At 32.7% G+C, this 24,776-nt stretch overlaps 1 protein-coding gene across 9 annotated transcripts in view; it reads left to right on the forward strand.

Moving 5' to 3' along the window:
- Positions 1 to 24,776, forward strand: part of CngA (Cyclic nucleotide-gated ion channel subunit A) — a 277,163-nt gene that overhangs the window by 241,877 nt on the left and 10,510 nt on the right. For all 9 annotated transcript variants that reach the window (XM_072529249.1, XM_072529253.1, XM_072529254.1 and 6 more), the window contains 2 exons: positions 21,431 to 21,511; positions 23,684 to 23,878. In XM_072529249.1, the coding sequence (XP_072385350.1) occupies positions 21,431 to 21,511; positions 23,684 to 23,878 (276 nt within the window). The remainder of the gene's footprint in view (positions 1 to 21,430; positions 21,512 to 23,683; positions 23,879 to 24,776) is intronic.

Here is a 24,776-nt window from a genome sequence, read left to right on the forward strand (position 1 = left end):
AACTCTTACTGTTGCGTCGTGGTTAACCATGCCACTAAACCGTAAGTCATCATTGACCTTACAACCTTTGTATATAATCAAAAACTAATTTTTGGACTCAGTCCTCATTTCTTCCCACAGAGTTGTCTATATCTTTCTATTGTAGCCTTCTCTGTGACTTTTAATGTGTGGATTCCACGTCAGCTTCTTGTCAAATATTACACCTAAGTACTTGCCCTGAATTATAAATGAAATCTCCACTCCCCTGAGGTGGATATAATCCTTGTGTCCTTTTTCTGATAAAGGTTATATTGCTGTTTATTTGCGGGTTAACGCTTAGGCCTTCAGCTTTGCACCAGTTATTTATCACGCTCAGAGAGATTTGCCCTCGTACTGAGACTGTATTGACAAAACACCCTTTGACTACTACTGAGAGGTCATCCACAAAGCCCAGGCAGTAAAACCCGTCTTTGGATAATTTTGTTAAGAGGTCATCTCCTGGTGTTGTTCACAACAGTGGAGATAATACTCCTTACTGTGGGCTACCTCTTCCTTTCTTCGCCTTAGAATTGCTTCGCTTAACGAACACCATCGTCCTATTTGTTAAGTCTGCCTTGATCCACTTGCATATGAGTATAGGACTTTGGAGCAGTCTACTGAGATCATCCAGCGCCTGGCCTGTTATCCTGGCTAATAAGCATTTTGAGGATCACTAAGTGGTTATTCTCAGCTTTTCATCTCTGATGTACCTATCTAGGAGCCTTTCTAGCTTTTTAGCTAGGACAGAAAAAAGGCTTATTAGTCTCTATGACTTTTGTTTTTGCTCTATTACCCTAGTTAGTTTTGGTATACAGGTAACTTTCACCTTTTGGCATGTCACTGGTATATATGTCTCCATGCCAAACTACGCACCAAACAGAAGGACTGGATATTTTCCATCCATTCTGGGGACTTATAATGTTGTTATGGTGTGTAACGATAAGACCACCAAAGAGAATTGAAATACTATTATAAAATAATACCTCAACCAACTATGGGAGCTTATCGTCTATGCTTCGCCTAGCTCAGTCTCTCAAGTCCATCTGTCTGAATCCGTCTTATCTTAAACAATGAATTAAACAATGAAAATTTAGTTGGTAGCAAATAAAACAATAAATTAACTAATCATATTTATTCAACATAAAACAAAGCAAAAACTACCCTGCCTAAAGCTTTACAATAAAAAAATTTAGAACTGATACTTATGGAATATATTTGGTTGCTTGTTCCTGTTAAGATGTTGCCTCCAGATTATGTGGGTAGGTCCTGCTGCCGCCTCCAGAGCATGTGGGTAGGTCTTACAGACAGCTGCAGTTGTTCAGTTCTACATTATTTCATAAATTATTCAAACTATTCCATAAAACATTCCATAGAATATTCCAGAAATTATACAATAAACCCAAGAGATGTTATGTTAAAGGAAGCATGATTTGCTATAATTCATTCATATCAAAAAATAGGTTTAGGTATTTCAGCACTTACTTTTGATCGTGTATAGAGAATATTTCCCATTGGAATCTTAAAAAATATTATACAGTATGTCCGTAAAGTATGGAATAAATTCGATATTTCCTAAATGAAAAACCTTTTACCTCCAAGTATTTTTAAAATACTTGGAGGTAACTTTAAAACATCCAAGATTTATTGTACTGGGGAATAAATTAACTAAAGTAGGTACGAGATACCCACTTAAAAACTGAAGGTATGCTGGCCCGTTTAAATTACCTTCGAAATAGTAGGGTCCAATGATTTTATTTCTTACAATGCCAGCCCGTACGTTTACCTTTTGCGGGTATTGTGTATGATGTTCCCGCATCCAGTTGGAGTTTTCTTTTGCCCAGTATCTACAATTCTGACGGTTGAACTCGCCATTTAATTTGAATGTAGCCTCATCAGAAAAAATAATATTTTGAACCAAGAGAGGGTTTCGGTGGCTGTTATGCATCATTATTTCGCAAAATTGTATTCTTTTATCTGGATCATCCTCTTTTAATTCCTGTACAACTGCATTTTACTTACTTTACTTACTTTTACGTACTTTGTGTACCGTTGTTTTGCAAACATCAATATCACTACTAACCTTACGAACAGAAGTGTGCGAATCTTCTTCAAAAGCAAGTAGAACATCTAATATTGTAACTTAATTTACAGAAGGACGGCCTGATTTGCGTGCATTTTCAACCGTACCAGTTTCTCGAAATTTTTTTTCAATCTTACTTACTGTTGACTGCGTGATGGGTATTTCTGGATATTTATCATTAAATAAATTACACACTTACTTGCTTCACACTCAAATTCATTTCTACTTAAAATTAATTCTAAGCAATAATACAGAACATTTACGAATTGTACTACTTAATTGTTATTGAACGTTACTAAAAATAGTTACAGTTTACCAAAAACTAGAAGTAGGCTACTTTTTTGCAATTGGTAATAAATAATTTATTTTCTAAGCGCATATCTTTCTAATTATATCCATTAGACCCGAGTATTATACTTTTTTGAATTCAGCTTATTGTATCGATCTAAAAATGTCCTAAAATACAGAGTGTTACATTTAAAAAAAGAGCCGATGACGTCATCACTGTAATGTGTATCACCTTGTATGATGAAATTTTATTGTAAAATGTAGAACATTAAATTTAAAAATGCTTTTCATTTAGGAAATATCGAATTTATTCCATACTTTACGGACACACTGTATATTGTAACTCGATTTCATCATTAGTTTCCATAATGTTTGTGGGCGGCTATATCTGATAGTATATCTTTACAGTTTTTAATAAATCTTCATCAACATTAAGTTATGGATTCCATTTTTTAACCAATATATAAATACAATTTTTGATTATTTGCGAAACAGTTCTTTTTATCCCTAATAGTGTGTCTTTCTAGAAATGTAGCGACAGAAAATTAAGAAATGTAGCGACTGTAAACTCATTAGTTTAATGAGCCGTGCCGTTAAAATACTGTTGCATATTCTTCTAAATCGAATTAACAACAAGTGCGAAGAAATAATTAGTCAAGAGCAGTTCGGGTTCCGGAGATGCCTTGGAACTAGAGAAGCACTATTTTCTATGCAAACACTCCTTCAACGATGTTGGGAGGTAAGAAAACCCGTATATATGTGCTTCATTGATTTTGAAAAGGCATTTGATCGCGTTCAGCATACCAGACTAATTACCGCCTTGCAGAGCATCCAACTAGATGAGAAAGACATCAAACTTATTGCCAAACTTTACTGGAACCAAACAGCCATTATTAATACCAACAACAGAGAATCAAAGCCAATCAGTATTGAACGAGGCGTAAGACAAGGCTGTATACTATCTCCCACCCTCTTTAACGTGTATTCTGAGAATCTATTTAGGGAAGCTTTAAAAGATCAAAAAGGAATTATCATAGAAGGAGAAATAATTAACAACATACGGTACGCCGACGATACTGTGATTCTAGCTAAAAACATCGACGATCTGCAGGAGCTAATCAATAGAGTTGACATGGAATGCACAAATTGGGGACTGTCGATAAATATCGATAAAACTAAATACATGGTGACTAGTAAAGTGGATATCGGCGCAACCCAACTGATATTAAACCAACAACCGCTGCAGAGAGTTCAGAGATTCAAATACCTTGGATGTTGGATTACCCAAAATCTAGATCCATCATTCGAACTTCGATGTAGAATTGAACAGGCAAGAAACTCATTTCAAAAATTCAAGCCTCTATTATCCAATAACTCATTAAATTTGGAAATCCGTGAAAAGTTTACAAGATGTTACGTGTGGTCTGTACTTTTGTATGGATGTGAAACTTGGACTTTAAACGCCGATATCCTAAATAAAATCGAGGCGTTTGAGATGTGGTTGTATCGAAGGATACTAAAAATTCCATGGACTAGCAGAACCAGAAACGAAGAAGTTCTTCGAAGAATGGGACATCAACGAACTCTATTAAATATTATTAAGAGGCGTAAACTAGAATATCTTGGACATATAATCAGAGGACCAAGATATGAGTTCCTTCGGCTAATTCTCAACGGTAAAATCGAAGGAAAGAAATGGATAGGACGGAAGAAACTCTCTTGGTTGAGGAATTTGCGGCAGTGGACAGGTTTGACAGCGGATCAATTGCTACACGTAGCGCAAGACCGAGATCGGTATAAAAATATTATAAGCATGGTAGTCGCCGACGTTCCGTAGGGATATGGCACTCTAAGAAGAAGTGTGTCTTTACACATTTAAAAGAAATCTTCATTATTAACAAAAGATAAATTCCATTTTTACCCAAAAAATAAATACGTTTCCAAACTTATTCGTCGTTTTGAGTTATAGAACTGAGTAGAGTGCATATTTTTGCTCTATACTCAATCAGTATGTGCCTAGAAGTGATGGTTGGAAGGAAGCTATTTATCGCAATTAGCGTTAAGAAAGTTGACTGTATCTCATATCCTGTTTTCGTCTTTCTTTCTTTCGTCTAAAATGTGTGCAGTTTTTGGGGTGGTAATGTCAGGTCTGTTTTTTAAATATAAATATAACTAAATATAACCAAATTAGATCTTATGTTAATTATTGATTTTTCAAGGATGAAGGTGCTAAATTATAAATGATTTTCCTTATTTTAAATCCAAACTTTTATTTGAATATATGTGTAGGCATTTTGTTTTTCTGTTTTTAATTTTTGTCCAATTAACTAGTTGATAGTACCGTTTTGACGTTATGATGAAATAAATGAATTTTTCTAAACTTTAACTAACAAAATAGAGTATATTTTATTTACGAAAAAGGCCCTCCACAATTTTGACTCATGAATACTAGTATTTTTGTCAACTAGTCAGCAGGACTATTTTTTTCCTGCCTTGAATTTTTAGCGTATAAAAATCTATTATTTGTATGTATTTATAATTGAACTAAATTGAATATATTATATTTATAATTGAATAAAAAATATATTTCTCCCCGCCATTGGTAATTTGATTGAGTTTCTTCACTTGATTTCAAATTGACAGTGTTCTCTCATAAAATAAAGAAACTTCTTGTTGACACTCTGCCGGTATACCGAAGACATTAGTTTATTAAAATAACATCGGTTTAAGTTTCGAATTTCCTTAAGAGGTGGAAACAATAACTCTGAAAAGTTGGAAGTTCAACTAAGTAGAAGAGGTCTCGTGGATAGAACATACGTGAACAAAATCTATTACAAATAATGGCAACCGTTAGAAAACTCCTGAAAATGTGAAATCATGACAAACTTCATTTCAAAGATGTATAAGTGTAGAAAAAATAGAATCTTTTATTTAGTACAAAAACAGAAAATTTGTTTAATAAATGGAATAAAATGGATAGATACAGATATACCTTTATTATAATTGACATTATATAAAAAAAATATAATAAAGAAAGTCCTAAAATAGATATATGTATACCAATAAATATTCCCGTGACTACAAATGTGGGTATACCGCCGTATTTTGAGAATATCCTGGATAGATCATCGCACTAACGTATCGATATTAGAACAACTTAAAGTAAAGGATAAATTGCTTAAAGAAATACAACAGAGATATTTGCAGTATTTTGGAAACATTGCTAGAAGAACAGGTACGATGGAAAAACTGATAGTCGAGGGTAGAGTTGAAGGAAAGAGTCCTAGGGGAAGATCTCCAAGCCGTTGAGTAGATCTAACAAAAATACTGATACTAAAATACCACACTACAAAAAGTGGCTTTTTGTAGCCACATTGGGAATATTTTTCGATTTTCTGGAATGGTAATGGGCGTTTTTCCAGTGTTGGTAAAATCTTTTGGAGCCAGATTTCAAATGACTTTCAATCCATCTTCTCATGGTAGTCTCTACTTTTGGTCGATTCAAAAGACCACAGTGCATCCGGAAAAAATTCCATAACCATTCTCACCTCCGATGTGACAGATTATCAATCTTTAACCTTTTCCTAAAAGTGATAATAAAGATAATAATAAAAAAATTCAAAATTTATTTTAATTTAAATTACCTGAGGAATTTTTAAGCCTGTCGACAGCTCATCCAAAAATACACGTCTTGCAGAAGTCACAGAAGCATCCACCTAAACTTTTGACTTTGTGTGGCCAGCATGTATCCATGTTTATTCCAAGTAAAAGATTGTTCTATTTTCAGCTCTATATTGTCTTATCTTTTGCAGATAATCTCTTCGCCATAGCACAATTTCATTTCTGTCGAGTAGCAAACTGTTTCTTCCACGTTCTTGAAATTTACAATTGTAATTTTCGCAAGAGTTTGTAAAAAGTCATTATCACTATTTACATCTCTTAGAACTTTGTCAATTGTAGGAACTTCATTACGGAAGAAATATTGATGAACTTTTCTTCTTATAGCTGACTTATCAAAATTATCTACAGTATCTATTAATTTTGGACGATTTTGATTTGTTTTAGGTGCAGATAATGTGTGGGTACTTTTATACTGTTTAATGACATTGAAGACACTATTCGAACAAACTCCAACTTTATCTCCAATCTTTTGTTGAATGTCCGTTAACGCTCAAGTAGGATTATCTTGTAATTCACATTTATATGTATTAACCATTATAACTTTGGTTCTTATATCTATTTGGTTCTTTTTAGCTCTTTTCCTTGGATGACTTAGTGATAACAGTGGCCCATTTTATCCCCAGACTCCGTATCAGACATTTTTAATAAATGTAATTATTATACTTTTTCCAACTAAAATAACAAAATGTGCATTTTCAAAATTTACTCTTTTAGTAGAGAATCCAATATAAGGTCGACCTGCATCGATCTGTTTAAACCTTCAGTAGTCGCTAGGAATTTTTGAAAATTAGTAGTCGCGCACGGTCGAAACGACCGTTTGGTCTTTTACTTCTTAGTTTGTGTTAATAAAATTATTTGGAACCAGTTTAAGTAAAACACGATTTTATTAAGGTTTAATAAGTAGAGTAACATATTACAAAATAATATAAAAAGTAAACTAATGTTAAAAACACTGGACAGAACATTAAAAAAACTATTTTCTACTCCGATAAAAAAAGGAAACTTTTAGTTAATCCGAATAAGTTCAGTTTGGCACTCTTCGCATACTGCACGTGTATGTTATCTGCATAACTTTTTACATTTACAGCAGGAAACAGTCGTTTTCCGGTTCTTTTTACGGTCGCAAAAGTAGCATCTACCATGTACTCCTTCATTCGTTGGAGTGCCGTCTGTGTTAGGAATATTACATATGGCCTTAATACGTAACTCCAGATCTCTATTTAAATTGTCTACTGTTGCTCGGACCCGTAGATGTTAGTGTCCATAAGAGAAAATGCTAAATGCTTCAAAAATTTTCTTCTAAGCATCTTATTATCAGCAAGGTTGTTACTTGCATGAATCACTAACGAATTAATGCCTGCGATATTTAGTATGGTGTTAAAAATTACCATGGGCCAACGTCTTGTTTTTCGCGAAACATCATAAGAGGAGCATAGCTGATCAACGACGTCAACACTGCCTTTTGTTTTATTATAAAACGTCAGAATTTCTGGTTTATAATGTTCAAATGTTTCTCTATCTATAGCGTCGTCATCATGTAGACTTAAAACAAGCAATACAACTTTCTTCTTTTTGGGGATATACGACACTAAGGTACATGTATCGCTAAAGGCGAACATACTTGATTTTAGAGGACGAGATCCTTGAAGTAATTCAGGGAGCCGTTCCCTTTTGTTCTTTCTAATGGTCCCCACAACAGTCAATCCAAATTCTTTTTTTAAAACATCTATTAGAGGAATGCTAATGAACCAATTATCTAGAGTAATGTTGCGCCCAGAATTCTTTATTGGCGCACACATTCTCTTTACAACTTCTTTCGGGGAATTGTCTACAGTAAATGGGCCATCTCGTTGACGACCCACATAAACCTCCATATTTATGGTATAATACATTTCAGCATCACATTAACTAAAAATTGTGAGCCCATATTTTGAGGGTTTGCTTGGAATATATTGTATCCAAGGGCAATTCCCTAAAAATCCAGGAAGCATTTCATCGCATGTTAAATTTTGCGAAGAGTTATATCCCGATTTACACTTTTCTACGAATTTGTCAAAAAATACTCGGATGGCGGCCATCTTATCCAGTCTCCTACGTTCTTCACGATCGACCTTATCATCAAATCTAATGCATCTTAGAAGAAACCGAAATCGGGATAAGGACATGACTAGTCTAAATATTTCGATACCTTCGCCATTAGTTTGCCAGATATCTTCTGTATTCAGGTGATGGGCTTTATATGTCCCTGCCAAATATAAAAAGCCTATAAGAGCGCGAATTTCAGATGGGTTTGTAAGCTTTGCATCCCACTCCCTAGAGAAATTGCTTGCTATACTTTCAATGTATTTATTAGTGAATTATGTAAATCATGTCCTCATCAATGAAATAACTCCATATTTCATAAATGTCTTTTAACTTTTTCGTAAATCTATTAGGCCCAGGTGATTGTTTCACTAAATTAGGCTTGCTCATACGTACCCTTTTGTTTTTTCTTTGATGCTTTCTCCACACTGTACCATCTTTTCCCCTAAAAACACTTTCTTCTTGTACATTATTCAGTAAAACTTCTCCTATTTCCTCTAAATCCTGTTCTTGTTCGCTTTCCGAATCTTTCTTCTTTACTTCATTCTCGTCATCGTCGTCGTCATATTCTATATCAAGCGGTTCTTCTTCCATGAGGGCTTGAAGTCTCCTTTGTTCCTTCTCATGGTCCATTCTAAAAATAAAGCCAAACAAGTTATATATAAAAGTTTGCTGTAGCTTAAAATTTAAAAAAATTAATATTTGATTCTCAATAATAGAACAAAGAAAATTATGAAATATCGTAATAGTAATTTGCTGCAAAGTAATTTAAAATTTGATGACTAATTACATAGTAAAAGAAAGAGAGGTATATTCAAAAGGTTACTAAACAATAAGACAAAAGTATAATAGTATATGTATTATTTAAAAAAACTAGCGTTTATACATACCTTAAGGTGATAAGGAACACAATAAAACGATTTATAAAAACTTTTTAGCTGACTAGACGCGCGCGGAAATTATGACCTTTGCGCTGTAACTCCTAATCAACAAACCTCCCGCTCCTGATTTAGTACTGAGGCTCCTTGTATCGAATGAGTAAGCTACTGAAGGCCGTGGTTGCCAAATGTAATTTTTTTCCGAAATATTAGCAATTTTTAATACGTGCGGTCTTGTTGACCATGTAGCGACTAGTTAAGGGTTAATGGATAAAAACTATTTGGTATGTAATTTAGTATGTTAAAAATTATAAAAAACAAGAGGTGCTTGATATAATTTTGTCCAGACTATAATTAATAAATAATTAAAAAATAACTGTTTTATTTGTAACAAACTTTGTAAAAAAAATTTTGACCCGGGCGATATTATTTTAGATTTTTTGGATCATTTGCATCATAAAAGGCCTTTTGTAATTTTTCTATTATGTCGATCGTTTTCGAGTTATAAACGTACATAAATTCAAGCTTAAACCTTCTATCAGATTCTGATAAAAATTTTGTCATGTTTTGCTCTAAAATATACTTTTTTTATTTGTTAATGAGTAAGGTTCCTTATCGGGAAAGGCGATCGGGCTGCATTAACAACTAAAAAACAATGCTTCAAAATGAAATAAATCTAAAATACTTATCAAAAACCGATTGAATAAGGTTTTGTATTGAATTTACGTATTTCGTAATTTCAAAAATGATATTTTTTAAATATGGTTTTAAGCCTTGAAAATCATCATCTTTCGTTCTTTTTCAGTTTTAAATTCAGTATCGAAAACGATACCTTTTTTGTTTCGAATAATCTACAAAATATAAAATAATATCTGCCCGGGCCGAATTTTTTTAATTTACACAAAAAAAATTTTTTTTTAATTATTAATTAATTATTATAGTCAGAAACAATTATATCGAACACACTTTTAACAGACTAAATTACATAATCAAATAATTTTCATTCATTAAACAGATCAGTGCAGATCGATCTTATTTCGTATCTTTGGCTATTATAAATGGTTTAATATTGTTGTATTTTTATTAATCTAATTTATTGTTTTTATTTATTATCAAAGGTTTTACACTTATAACACTTACAAGTTTATTTAAAGTCTTTATTTGTACAATATAACTAATTTATTTCAAACTAATAATTATATAATTTATCTACATTTATTACAATACGTGCGTTACATTTTAAAAACTCGACGCGATGTTCAAAACTAACTGTCCCTTTAACTAAAATGTCTCATATATATAAATAACCGTTAGTTCTGCAATTACGGCGAAGAATCGATGACCTTCCATCGAAGGAACTCCATCAAAAGCAGGTTTTTTATATCGGAGGGGGACCCATACATCCAGAAATTTCTGCCGGCAGGTATATTTATGATCTAGAAAAGACGAATGGGTTAGTAATAATATGTTTACAGTTTTATGCGTCATAATATTTATCGTAACAATATACTTACAGGAATTATTTTAAAGTAAAGAAAACGTTTGTATTGGCTATAAATCAATAAATTCTTAAAAAGATGCTTTACACTAATCAACACACGAACTAATTATTAACAAATCAACACACCAAAAAACAGTTTTGCACAATAACAACTGTGACTCTTCATTCGACGAACGACGAAGCGAAAAAACGAAGGCGTGCCTGTTAGCCCAACAGACATGACTAAAATAGTTCGATAATTTATGGCCAATCGGCAGACGTTAGTCAGGTGCACACTCAAATATCACGCGGTAACTTGTGTTTATTCTTTCCGTAGCTAGAAGTTGAATTTACTTTAGATAACATTTTATACTTTTAACTTTGTGTACCTTAACGAGTATGAGATATTTTGTTCTTGTTTTACATGTAATTTTCAGTATTCTACCGTCTTTAGCTGTAATCCGGTTTAAAGTTTTCTGTCTCGCGCTTCACTAGATAGTCAGCGTTGCACACGAAAATAAGTCAAAGATTGCCGAAACATTACCTCAGAAGCGATGTTTTAAAACTTGTAACCTCAATTTTAGATCTACGTTTCCTCGACTGAATAAAGTTTTTCAGGATATCGTTAAAGTTTATCTAAAAGTGCATGTTGGTTTTAGAACTTGCTGCGAATCAGTAGATTTCAGTCAGTGGAGAACAAGTTTTATTTAATATAAAGTAAGAATTTTATGGGATTTGTAGGACGTTCACTCTTGATTCGTCGATTTTAAAAAGGCGTTAGTAAAAGGATTTTAATGGTAGGATATTACTATTCGGAAATCATGAGAATATTGAGTAATTTAAAAAATAATACATTACCGCTGTATCTAGAGGGAAAAAGACTTATCGATATGAGAAATAGGCTATCTACAGTTGGTACAGTATAAATACCGATATACGTCATTATCTACGTCATAGATCTAAGTTGACATTGTTGCCAAATTACAAAAAAAAATCCTGAAATGATTTTAAATCTAGTATATCACATAGTTATTGCAGAAGTGGATTATACAACAAAACAAATTAATATTCAATGTAAACAGATAAGAAAATTAGAAATAGAAATATTACATTAAAAACAATTTTAGTCTCTTGTGGAGTATAAAAAAATAAAATAGAATAAAAAAACAATACTTTTTTCATTACCTATTTACTTTAAAACGTTTTGTTACAAGTAGATTTTCAAATGTTAATCAATCTTTTTTTCTTCAGCTTTATTTATGTTTCAGTTTTCTGATCGATACATTACAATTATGCACGTGATATTTTCATATAGGTTGCGAACTTATAAAATGAGGTACTTACCTTTAAAATGAGAGGACTTTTAAAGGCAATTGCACGTATGAAAGCTGAGTTATACTTGGAAAAACCCCATCGAATGCCTATTTTGCAATTGTTTTTCACGAAATTTGATATAACTCCGGTTTTAACAATCGGAACTAAATTTACCTAACGCCGTTTTGTTCATTTTTTCAAAAGAAACAATTTTCATTTTGGTAAAATTAAATATATCTGATAGTTTAGGAGATATAATCATTTAAACAATTAAGTAGCCCTCGAAAACTTGATTATACGCACCAAAAAACATGAAAAAACGTCAAAGTACCGAGGGGACCTAAAAGTGCATACTCAACACCCCCTGGCTCCTAGAGTAATAGGTTCTTGTCCAGGTCCTAGGCCATACTACTCAAAACAACTGTCGTTTGCCTGGCTGGGGCAGTATCACAAACAAGATACTTTTTTTGCTTATTTCCTTGAACTAGTAGTTTATGTTTGGTTTCTACTGAACACACTGTATTCCACAGGATTCACATATTTCATTCGAACAAATATAGTGATCTTTAATCAAATAAAAGGCAGATATCGAACACAGTTTATTTATTATTATTATCTTGCCCAAACACTTAAATGAAAACGTGGAAGAAGAGACCACGATGATAGAAACCGAGCTAGAAAAACCAACGAAAGATGAAGTTGAGGAAATTATAAACAGTGGTCGCAACGGTAAAGCACCAGGTATAGACGGTATAAACATGGAACTTATAAAATATGGTGGACATGAACTCAGAGAAAAAATATACCAATTAATAAAAGTCATATGGGACGAAGAAAAGATGCCAGAAGAATGGTACAAAGGACAAATTATCACAGTCCATAAAAAAGGATACCAACAAATGTGTAATAATTATAGAGGACTGACATTATTAAACACAGCGTATAAAATCATGTCAACCTTAATACAACGAAGACTGGCCGAAGCGACTACAAATATCATGGGACAGTATCAATGCGGATTTACTAGGGGAAAGTCAACAACAGATGCCATACATACGTTAAAGCAAATATTATGGAGAAAAATATGGATATAAAATAGAAATTGAATTGCTTTTTATAGACTTCCAATAAGCATTTGATTCAATAAACAGAGCGAAATTACTTACAGCTATGAGAGAAATGAGAATACACAACAAATTAAGACGATTAATAAAAATGACAATGAGCAAAACTGTAGTAACTGTAAAAACACAAGAAGGAGACATAGAAGAATTTGTTATAAATAAATGTGTACGTCAAGGAGATTCATTATCTGCAACTCTGTTTAATCTTACCCTGGAATATATAGTCAGAAAAACCAACAAAGGTACATTTAGAACGAGAGAGGGACAAATAATAGCATATGCCGACGAGATTGTATTAATAACAAAGAACAGAAAAACAATGGAAAGTATGTTAAAAGAATTGGTAGCAGAAGGGAAAGTAATGGGCTTAGTAATAAATCAAGAAAAAACAAAAATAATGAGATTTGACAAAAAATATGAAAATAAAAAGACTAGACTGGGAGAATATATATTTGAAGAAGTAGAAAAGTTTAAGTATTTGGGAATATTAATAACAAACAATGGAGAAAGGGAAACAGAAGTTAAAGAAAGGATAATTACAGCAAATAAGACATACCATGCAAATAAAAAACTTCTAAAAAATAAATTACTGAGCAAGAAATCGAAAATGAAGATATATAAAACAATAATTCGACCGACTATGATGTATGCTGCCGAAACCCTTAGCATGACAAAAAAACAAGAGGAAGACCTTAGAATACTAGAAAGGAAAATACTAAGAGTAATATTAGGACCAATAAAAATTAATGAAAACCAATATAGACAAAGAACGAATCATGAACTACTAAACGAAATTAAAGAGGATATACTTTGTAAAATAAAACAGCAAAGGGCAAAATGGCTATTTTCAATATTATTTTCAATCTAAAAGAAGACGTGGAAGACCAAGATCTACATGGCTACAAGAAGTAACAAATGATCTCAACAGGGCGGGCGTACGGCAATGGAGACAAAAAATCAGAGATTGGAAACAGTGGAGAAAAATAACAGGAAAAATTAAATAAAGAAAATGAGGACTGATCTACCTCGTAACATAGATCTAGAGAGCTTAAGAGGCGTAACCCCGTGTGGGGGTTACGCCTCTTAAGCTCTCACAAGGGGGTGTTTAGCCACAATATATATCTTGCCCAAGTACTTTCGCTCCTAGAGCATCTTCAGGGGCATTTCGTGAGATTTGGCCTATCCAACAATCTATTGAGAATTTCATAAACATAATTATATAACACTACACGACACAAAGATAAACAGTTTAAAATTTTAAAAACGGCGAAGCTACATATTGGTTGGCATCAGGAGAGAGAATGAATGAAATAATGCGTGATGAATGCCTGATGCCTAGTGTTGTGGGTAAGCAGTGTTTTATTTCGTTCGGTATATTATGATTTTGGCCGATATTAATAAAATTTCACTTATAAATTCTTCTTTAGCTATACACTTTATACTACCACTTTTCACATTAAATTATGGCATTTGTTTTTTTTGCCACATAAACTTAAAATAACTTACATTTATACATTTTTAAATATCCCTAAAAGAGTTTGAAATATTCATAGTCATTGTGTGCATGTATAGTGCCTGGATATGATATATTCCCGCTAAATATCCATAAAATTTATATGTTCCGTATCTTAATAGTTCAGCTAGAGTATTGTCAGGTCCGGAATATTTGCCGGTTTTTAGATTTTTATAAAATGTTTCATTTCTTATTTCACTGTTTGATAAAGAACTCTTGTTATTATATTAGAAATATATTGAAAGGATGTAAAGAGACGTTAATGAAATACTTTGATAGATTATTGTTAATCGAAAAGAGATTGACAATACTTGTAGAATCAACTGATATGATAAAAGTAACGGTGACCAAAATGACAAACACTACAAAAAATACAGCGTATTTGTAGAAATTTGGATAGCGTTGGACAAAATGGAAACAATATCCAACAGAAATCGCGAAAAAAATATTAGTTTGTGTGATGAGTTTGCCACCAAATTTAATAATTGAGTTCCTTAACAGCAAAACGCGTTAAGTCCAAAGATGTAACTTTTAGGAAAAGGGCAAAAAACGGTTATCGCTTCATATTAAGATATTTTATTTTCAAAACATGTAAAATTTGTTTAGATATTTGAGTAAATTATTTTATGGTAATCTTGAGTTTTTAAGAAGCTCAATCAATATTTTGAAAACGAATTTTATCTGTTTTGCTTTCAAAATTTGGATTTTTGGATTTTGCATCTTAGTTTATAGAGTTTTTTCCTTTTGCTTGAATATGTAATTAATAAAAAATAGGTAGGAAGTCAGTAAAAAATATATTATATGATAATTTCATTACATTCTTAACAATAAAAAAATATTTTGGACTCATAATTCTGGTGCTTCTTCCAAACCCAAAATTCAATTCGGAAAGCATTTTGGCATCAGACAATTTTTTCTTGTTTGCTGAGGTATTGTTTTTAGCCCTTTTTGAAGAATTAATGCTTAAAACATTTTCTTTCCCTTTCATAATGGATGTAACATTACCAATGGAGTAGTAATAAAACTGTTCTGCTTAGACGAGAATCATGTGTTGGAAGTTTACTGCCCACTTTTGGAAGGCTAAAAATTAAAGTTCCATTGAGAAATGGGTTGAAATTGATCTACTACCTCTTGTTTCCAATCAAAAATATCTACGTCAATACCTAGTCGTCTTATGGTTGCATCCATCTGAATTATTTTAATAAAGAGATCTGTATTCTCGATAATTATTTGTTTGTTGAACTTCTTTTCGCAAAGACCAAATAAACGGTTCGGTAGTATGAAGAAATGGTCTCGTATCGAAAATATCAATACTATCTTTTCAACATTCTTAGAAACGAATAGCAGCCCTCTGTGTAGCATAACAATCATAGCTTTATTTTGTTCTATTTACAGCAGCCATCAGCAAAGAGTTTTACCTTCTTAACTTGCGATGTAAGTTTTGCATGCAATGAAAAACGCATGACGCTACCTCATTTGAAACTTCTGGATAGGTTTCTTGAGTCTATACGTAGCTAAAGCAATTATTTGGAGATATTTTGCACTGAAAAATATCAACAACAATAGAAAAATTGAAAAGGAAAAGTTGACGTCGATAGTAAGTCTCCTGATCTGGGGAATTTTATGACTGGACAAATTTTTCTGGCAATAAAATGAGAGCGTAAGAGAAAAAAAAAATGAGAAATATATACCAAAATACCCAATTGTATTTGCATATCTTAGTCAGTTTTGCTAAGCAATACATAAATCGCCAGTGTGTAAGAAAAATTTCAACACCCCGTATCTCGGCGAACGAAGTATTTGCGGGCATACGTTTATATAGCAAACTGTCATTATGCTTTTATGCAGAACCACTCCCTTAAGTTTTTTGCACTTATTTACTAACAATTATATAGAAATACAAATATGCATTATTCAAATTGACTATAAACCGACACTTTTAATCTCTAACTCAGAAACAATTGAATTCTGAGTCTTGTGGTAATCAGAATTTTGATTACCATGTGCAAGGCTATCTCTCTGCAAAGGTTCAGGCAATTTAACTAAAACCACTTTTATATAAGAAAAGTGCTGGGGTCCTTGGTAATCAAAAAGAGCGTTATTAAAAACGTATATTAATTTATTTTGTATTAAAGTATATTGGACTTACACAAACATTTAGATTCTCACAGTACATAATAAAGTAAATTGATAAACAAAAACAACTGAAAATTAGTATACCCTGTGTTACTAATGGCTACAGGCTTTACGATCTATTAAAAGCTCATTAAGAAGGACGAAAAATGTGTTAATAAAAAATATTTTAGAGTTTGCCGTAACTTTTTAAAAATAAGCAATTTTATTTCATCGAGCGAAAAATTATATAAATTAAAATTGTTTCCTAATTTGGTTAATAGTTATACAATTATAGGATTTTGTTTAATAGTTTTATAACTTATAGAATTACATATTCACTGAAATTATCAACATTATCATAACATTTTCGCAGTCAATATCCCAACCACACACTTATAATATAACCGATAGCGTCCATTGCTCAACATAGGCCCTCCTCAGTTACCTCCAGTGCTCCTTATCTTGTGCTGTGTAAATTCAGCAGCAGCAGTAATTTAATTAAACCTAGCCTGAGAGACTTACACACCCTTTAGAATGACATTTGGGTGTTACAATTTATTCGAACGAGGTGGATTAATCCGTGTAAACAGGAACGGTTCCACCGCACTCCAATGCTACAGGCCATTCCTGTCCTCCCTATAGCACTCTAATAGGGGCTCTCTATCAGCCAAGTGCTTGTCCTGTGTAAGTTCTGGTTACAAAAACTGCAACACGATATCCTAACCCGATCAATGCAGGCTAGCGTGGGCTCGGGCCTTAAGGCTCCGCTCCGGGCTATACTCTGTTCAGCGACTCGGTGCTCGATGATGACCTCGTGCCCAGGTTTTGTAGTTTTATTAATTTTGTTATGTGGCTTTCGCCTTTTTTGTTAGTGTTTGGTATTATTTTGATGGCTGGTGTGGTTTTTTCATCATCCATCATATTCAGTATCATTATTAACCTTACACCAGTGCTAAAGATTGTTTTCTTTGATAAAGCTACGAACTTATCTAGTATTGACATGTTGGATAGGATTTTCGGCTCTGGTCTTTTGTGCTTTCATCGATGGAACGTCATCGATACCTTATTATCTCTCGCTGTATCCAGCTTGGGTGGTTTTCTAGCCCAGGCAACTTTATTTCTTTCTTTTTCGACCATCGTGTCTGTCACCCTTACCTGTTAGTTCTCTGAACAAGAAGCGTTTAGCGACTACATTTACCGCTTCTCGTTGGCTGTCGTTGTAAGCTGCTTGTATCCTCTTTTTATTTGTATTGCTGATATGTCCTCATGCGAGAGATGCATATGTCAATATAGGCAGTATGGTGCTGTTTATCAATCGTAATTTTGCTTTTGTGCGTAGTTTGCTTTTTCTACCTGCAACTCCTCTTATTCTATTTTTTATAAATCTCTTTATACCATTAGTCCATCGTATCAAATGTCTACCCCTACCACTATCAGCACGAAATCTAGTGTAATATTGCCGGAGGCAGATAGATTCATTTCACTCTTAAGTAGCTAGGAGAGAAAAGAACACATCCTTACTAAACAAGCACCCAGTTTACTGTAGTTCTTTAATTGAATGTAAAAATGCTTCAAGAATTAGGGCACTTCACATTTCAAGTCCACGTTACAAAACAAATTAACAATCTTAATAAAAAAAACCTTCAAAAACCTTCATTTTTAGATATGTTAGTATATTTGTTTAAATACTGTACTTCTGTAATCTAACAAGAGCTGTCATACACAAAAACACCCAAAACTTAAAAAAACACAATATGTTGATATAGGAATAATTTTTATTTACATTAAAATAAACAAATATAGCGAAAAAAATTTTAAAAATATTACACTTTTATGAATAGATACATAAAACTACGCTCGTCGCGAACGTGTTAAAAACCTAATGATTTTGTCATAATCCGCACTGTCCAAAGCGCACTTTATATCACTTGGTAGTCCAGTAGCTTGATACTTGCTTGATATAATGGACAGTCTATAACAATGTGGCCTACAGTTATATTGGTTTCATAGGCGTAGCATATTCTAGGAGGTTCCTTCATTAGTAAGTGTTCGTGCGTCAGTCTGGTTTGTCCAATTCGGATACGATGTAGTACAACCTGGTCCCTGCGCTTTACTAAATTTTTCATTGTCTGAATATACAATTTCTCAATTTATGGAGAGAAAAAACCTTAAAATGTCATTTTAACGTGAAGTAAAAATAATTCAATATTTTTCGGTAAAGCACAGTTATGCTCAGTTATTACTTTTTATCATTTTATGAGCACATGTAATTCTGTTATGCTAAAAACAACGAAATAAACAAAATTATTGTCTGATAAGACAAAATTACTTGAAAGACCGACGGCGAACGTCGGGGGCAACTTATCGCATACTTGCCAAAGGTTGTGTTTAATTATCGGATTCGTGAATTTTATGACTGGTTAATACAGATAACGACATTGTTTTGTTGACCATAGGAATTAAGATTTATTGCAATCCCATCCTTATTTTTTAGCCTTAATAGCAATACAAATAAATAAGTAAATAAGTAATATGCTTTATTGTCATTGAAAATTGTACAAATTTTATGGACAAAGCTTATAACAATAAGACAAGAAAGAAGAAAAAAAACCAGAATAAGAACCGTTTGTACTTTTAAACAAAAAAAAACAATAAAATTCTTCCAAACTTAAACATAAAAAATACTGCCTAATTAAGAACCTAAAAACTTCGTAAAATGTACCTAACAAAAAAGAAAAATTAGGAAAGCAGATTAATGAATTAAGGGCTCAAATATTCCACTTCCTTGTGCTAAACAGTAATCAAATCTGTCATATAGATTTCTCCTCATATTTTGGAGTAGGGCTGGTGTAATGCTTGCAGAGAAATGAAGTATTTTTGCCCTTAATTCGACTAGGTTTGTGGTCCTTTCAAACTGCTCCCTTTAAATGTTTTCTTTAAGAAAACTCCAAAAAAATAAATCGTTAGGCGCTAAGTCACAGGATCTAACGGGCCATATAATTGTACCACGTGTACACCCATCCTGTTGGAAATAAACCTCCTGAAAATTAACGGGAAGGCGTTAAACTGCCGAAATAATCTCACTCTGTAAAAGGTGTAAATATTTGGGACCGTTTAGGTTTCCATTGATAAAAAATGGACCGACAATATGCTCGCCTAACATCCCAGTCCAAACATTTAACTTTTGCGGAGGCTGCGTTCGCACTGCAACACTGAGGTGCTTATTTTTCCGAGAATAATACCTTGCAACAGATGGATTGTGTTTTTTTATATAATGAAAATGAAGATCCGTTAGAAAATAAAATATTTTTTAAAAAGTGTACATTTTCATTCTGTTTATCTAACATAAATTCACAAAATTCCATCCGCCTAAAGTTATCTTCCGGAAACAGTTCTTGTGTTGGTTGTATCTTAAAACCCCATTCCTTTTGAGAACTCGCTGGACAGTTCGAGCATTCTCGTTAACTTCCCTAGCAATTTGTACACTATTGCAGGGTTCACTAGCTTCCACAAAAGCACAAATGTCAATATCCCTGTTTTGACGCTCCTCATCGACAGGTCTAACACGTGGTTCATTACCTTCATGACACTTTTTACAACTGTTTACACATCCCGAAGTTTGAAAATGTTTAATGGTATTTTTAACTGTTGTAATACTTGTTGAGGGTCTATTTTCGAAGGCAACAATAAATAAATCAATTACTTCGCGTATCGAATGACCCTGAAAGTACCATGTTACAAGTTGCACTTTTTCTTGGACGGTATACAACGTAATAGTCATTTTATTAATTATTTGTTTATTCTTTTAGAACTTCGTTTGAAATTTTTAATGTCAATGTGACAATTACGACAATTCGTACCTACTGTGAAATGAATATAGAGGTGGAAACGTGTAACATGTCACAGCGATTGCCATTGTGTTGTATGGTCAATAAAACAATGTCGTGATCTTTATTCTAGAGTTAAAAATGAATTTTATATATAAATTAAACAGAATAGCCGGTCCTGACATTTGTATTTATATTAAAATTGTAAAACTGGACATTTTTATGTTAAAATAAATGCCTAGCTGAGCTTGAATTTTACTGCCACTGCTTATATTATGATCGTATATGTCAGAATATTTTATTTTTATATTAAAAATAATCTCAGATAGACAAGAAATAAAACATAAAATTAAAATAAAAACGACAACCACATACTGGGATTATTTAAAAAGACAGCAAAAATATACATTAATCCGTTAATTGAATAAGTAAAACGTAATACCACAGAATACACCACCCAACAAGAAGCGAAACGAAGGTCTGTTTCGCAATTAAAATTTCTGTGTGAATCCGCCATGTTCTAAATAGTTTATTTGTCAACCTTTAAAAACTGAAGTTTGTGTACGTATTGAGAAATGTTGTTTCATGTGTGTTGTTTAATAGTAAAAATAGAATAATACTGTTATACCTATTTTGTATATACATACATATACATATTATTTTATAAACCTTAAAAAATCGATAAAAAGTAATAGAAATCGACTGATTTTCATCTCTATTTTGAAATTGACTCAAATTCAATCGCTTTTATCGTTTTTTTTTTAACGTACTAAAATACTTTTATACGTTTGTATTTACGTTACGTTTGTATTACGTGGTAATACGTTTTCTGATTTCCAGTTTCTATTGGTCTCGGTCATTCAGAAAGTACTCTTTTTACTGTAATTCTTTTAACTTTGTTTTATTTCAATTAATCTCATCGATCACTAAGATTATTAAAATTGATATAAAAAAAAACATGAAATAAACTTAATTAAAATAATTAACTTTCTGGATTGATATTTGATATAATTCCAAACTTTCGTTTCAGGTTTTTTCACCCGGAGATTACATCTGCAGGAAAGGTGACGTCGGTAAAGAAATGTACATCGTTAAGAGAGGAAGATTACAGGTAATTATTTATTAGAATAAAATATATATTTTTTATTAACACATGTAATTTTATGAACTTACTTTTAAATTATTTTTATTTTTGATATATTTAATAATAAATGTTATCATTCTTATTTTATTCAGGCAACTGAAAATCTATAGCATTGAAGAATAATATAAATCAGTTAAAAAAAATTATTAAGGTAGGAGCATAAGCCTAAGGTAAAAGCTTTCTAAGCCATGGATTACAATACCTTTCGTTAGGTATAATATATACAAAAACAAGCAATTAGACTCCGTCAGTCCAACGTGACCGGAAGTAAACTCTTTGTGCTTGACGGTTAAGGGACTGCTGCAATGGCAACATGCAGGTGGATCGGTAGATGCCATGTGTAAGCCGAGTGTGTCCAATTCTTAATCTTCTTAGAATAACCTTGTGTCTTCTGGGCATAGGTGGTAGCTCTAAGGAAGGTATAACTGGTTATATATCGTGTAAGTGACTCGCAGTTGTGTTCCAATTAGCTTACCATTTGTCACCTCTATACGCTTTTTGAACATTTTTTTTAAATATCATTATGCAGCTAGATATTTGATATAGGTATATCCAATGTAAAAGCTTCTTTTGCGGCTACATCTGCAGCCTTATTTCTTGCAAGACCTACATGTGAAGGTACCCAGCCATTAGTGGCAATTACTCCATGGTCCATAAGTTCAAATCTGTGCAAATCGTTACATTGCGGTCAGTAGGTTCCAACATACCAAAAGCCTCGACGATACCATATAGTTTTCCAATGTATGCACTACAAACGACAGCAAGTTTGATTAGTTTTGTAGTGCTGAAAGAGGAAACAACAGCACTATCCACCCCTACATCATTTTTAGACGCATCTGTATAAATTACTTTATGAAACTGATTTGGATTAAGTATGTCTGGGAACGATTGTTTAATCTTAAAAGACAAGAAGACTCGTTGAAATTATTCGTTATTGTAATATTTAGTATATTCTTCTTCTTTAAGTTCCATCTTCAATCGAAGGTTGGAAATCATCATGGCTATGTGGACTCTGTTGACTGCCGCTCTAAAAAGTTCTGCACTACTGCAGAACTTTTTAGATACTATTAGTATATATTTAGTATATACTATTTAGTATATACTTATCTTTAATTTGTATAATGTTATATCCATACAATTACATTTTTCTTCTTATGGTGCCCTATCCAATAAGTGGATGTTGGCGACAATTCTGGCATACTCCTCTCGATCTTGTATGGCTCAAAAGAGTGCATGGGCATCGAGGTTTGTCCAATTCCTTATGTTTTTAAGCTATGAGTATTTCTTTCTTCCGATGTCCCGTTTTCATTCTATCTTCCCTTCCATAATAAGCTTTAAGAACCAGTACTTGGAATTTTGAAATATACGACCCAGATAAGCAATTTTTCTTCTTTTTATTATTGGCAGCAATTCTCGTTCTCTGCCCATTCGATTTAATACTTCGACATGTGTTGTGTGATCTATCCAGGGAATTTTAAGTAGTCTTCTAAATACCAACATTTCAAAGGCCTCCAATCGGTTCATCACATTGGCCTTTATGGTCCAGATTTCTACACCATATAGCAGTATGGAGTAAATGTAACATTTTACAAAGCGATATCGAAGCGTTAAGTTAAGGCTGCTGTTGCTTAGCAAGGTTTTGATATTAGTAAATGCTGTTCTGGCTCGCTCAATCCTGCTACGTATCTAGATGTCAGGATATAGATCTTCAGTTATCCAACTACTGAGATATCTGAACTTGGGGACCTTTTGGATGTTCTTATTGTTTACTCTTATATTTAATTGCATATTTCGTGTTCTACTAACCACCATTACCTTCGTCTTGTCTATATTAATCTTCAAGCCCAGTCGTTCTCCTTCAGTGTTTATTTTATCTATTAGTCGTTGTAGCGCTTCTTGGCTACCAGCTATTATGACTGTATCATCAGCATAGCGAAGATTACAATTACATTAAATCCATTTTTATTAGTCTCTTTGTATATTGCAATGTTTTCGTTTTACAATCGGCAATATGCTCTACACTTACATTACTGAAAACTTTTGAAAACATAATTATAATCCATCCCATACTAAATTTTATTTGTAATTTAAAATTTAAAATTAAAATTATCTATCACGCATGTTTTTTTTCTTTTGTAGGTGGTGGCTGATGACGGTTATACAGTTTTGGCTACTCTTGGCGCTGGCTCAGTATTCGGCGAAGTTAGCGTCTTGGATATTGTCGGAAATCGTACAGGAAATAGGAGAACTGCCAATGTCCGGTCTTTGGGCTATTCAGATCTCTTTTGTTTAGCTAAAGACGATCTTTTAGTGGCTTTAGCCGATTACCCAGAAGTAAGTCATTCGAACATTTAACAAATAAAAAGTAGTTTAAATATAAGTTATATTTCTTAACCATTTTTAGCTGCTAATTCATCTTTTATCTATACAAGGAAGTAACTTTTGATTACTTATTTATTATCTTTAATGGAAATTAACCACAATTTTAGTTGAAAATGCGTTTATTTTCACGTGTCGATTTAAATTTTCAATTTCTACTTTAACAACAGTCGAACTGATAATTGTAAAAATTCGACATTTTATTTATATGTAATTATTTTAAAATGAGAATTGTCTAGAATAAAAATGTAAACAGATGATTCAATATTGTTGATGACTTTTAAATTTTGACCGTTCGAGAATCGTTACGAATCGAATTCTTGTATCGATATTTTATTTTTCAGTTTGCTTTACTAGGTACATCCTTTATCGACAGATATTCTTTTAATTTTTTATTTTTCTTACGAGTATTTTCTCCCTATGGAGGTTGACAATCATAATGGCTATTTTTATTTTTGAACTCGCTGCTCTAAACAAATCAATCGATCTGCCTTGATACCAATCAAGACCTGCCTTCTCCAACCAAGAATTCTGCCTTCGGCCAACGGATCTTTCTTGAATCTTTCCCTATATTATGAGTCTCAAAATTGCATATTTTGGTCCCCTTATCACGTAACCTAGGTACTCCAGTTTTCTTGTTTGTATAGTGGTGATTAGTTCTGTATCTTTTCCAACGCTCTCTAGTACTTCTTTATAATATACTTTTCAAATGCCATCAGATGGATTTTTATTCTGTCTTTGGCTACTGTTTATAAAGGCTGTAGGAATTTTATAGCTTATTCTAATGGATCATCAACCTTTGCCAATTTATCCGGAATTAACTCATTAAGTTGTGGCGCATCCGCCTCCACGT

Source organism: Diabrotica undecimpunctata, chromosome 4, assembly GCF_040954645.1.
Source record: "Diabrotica undecimpunctata isolate CICGRU chromosome 4, icDiaUnde3, whole genome shotgun sequence".
Taxonomy (NCBI): Eukaryota; Metazoa; Arthropoda; class Insecta; order Coleoptera; family Chrysomelidae; genus Diabrotica; species Diabrotica undecimpunctata.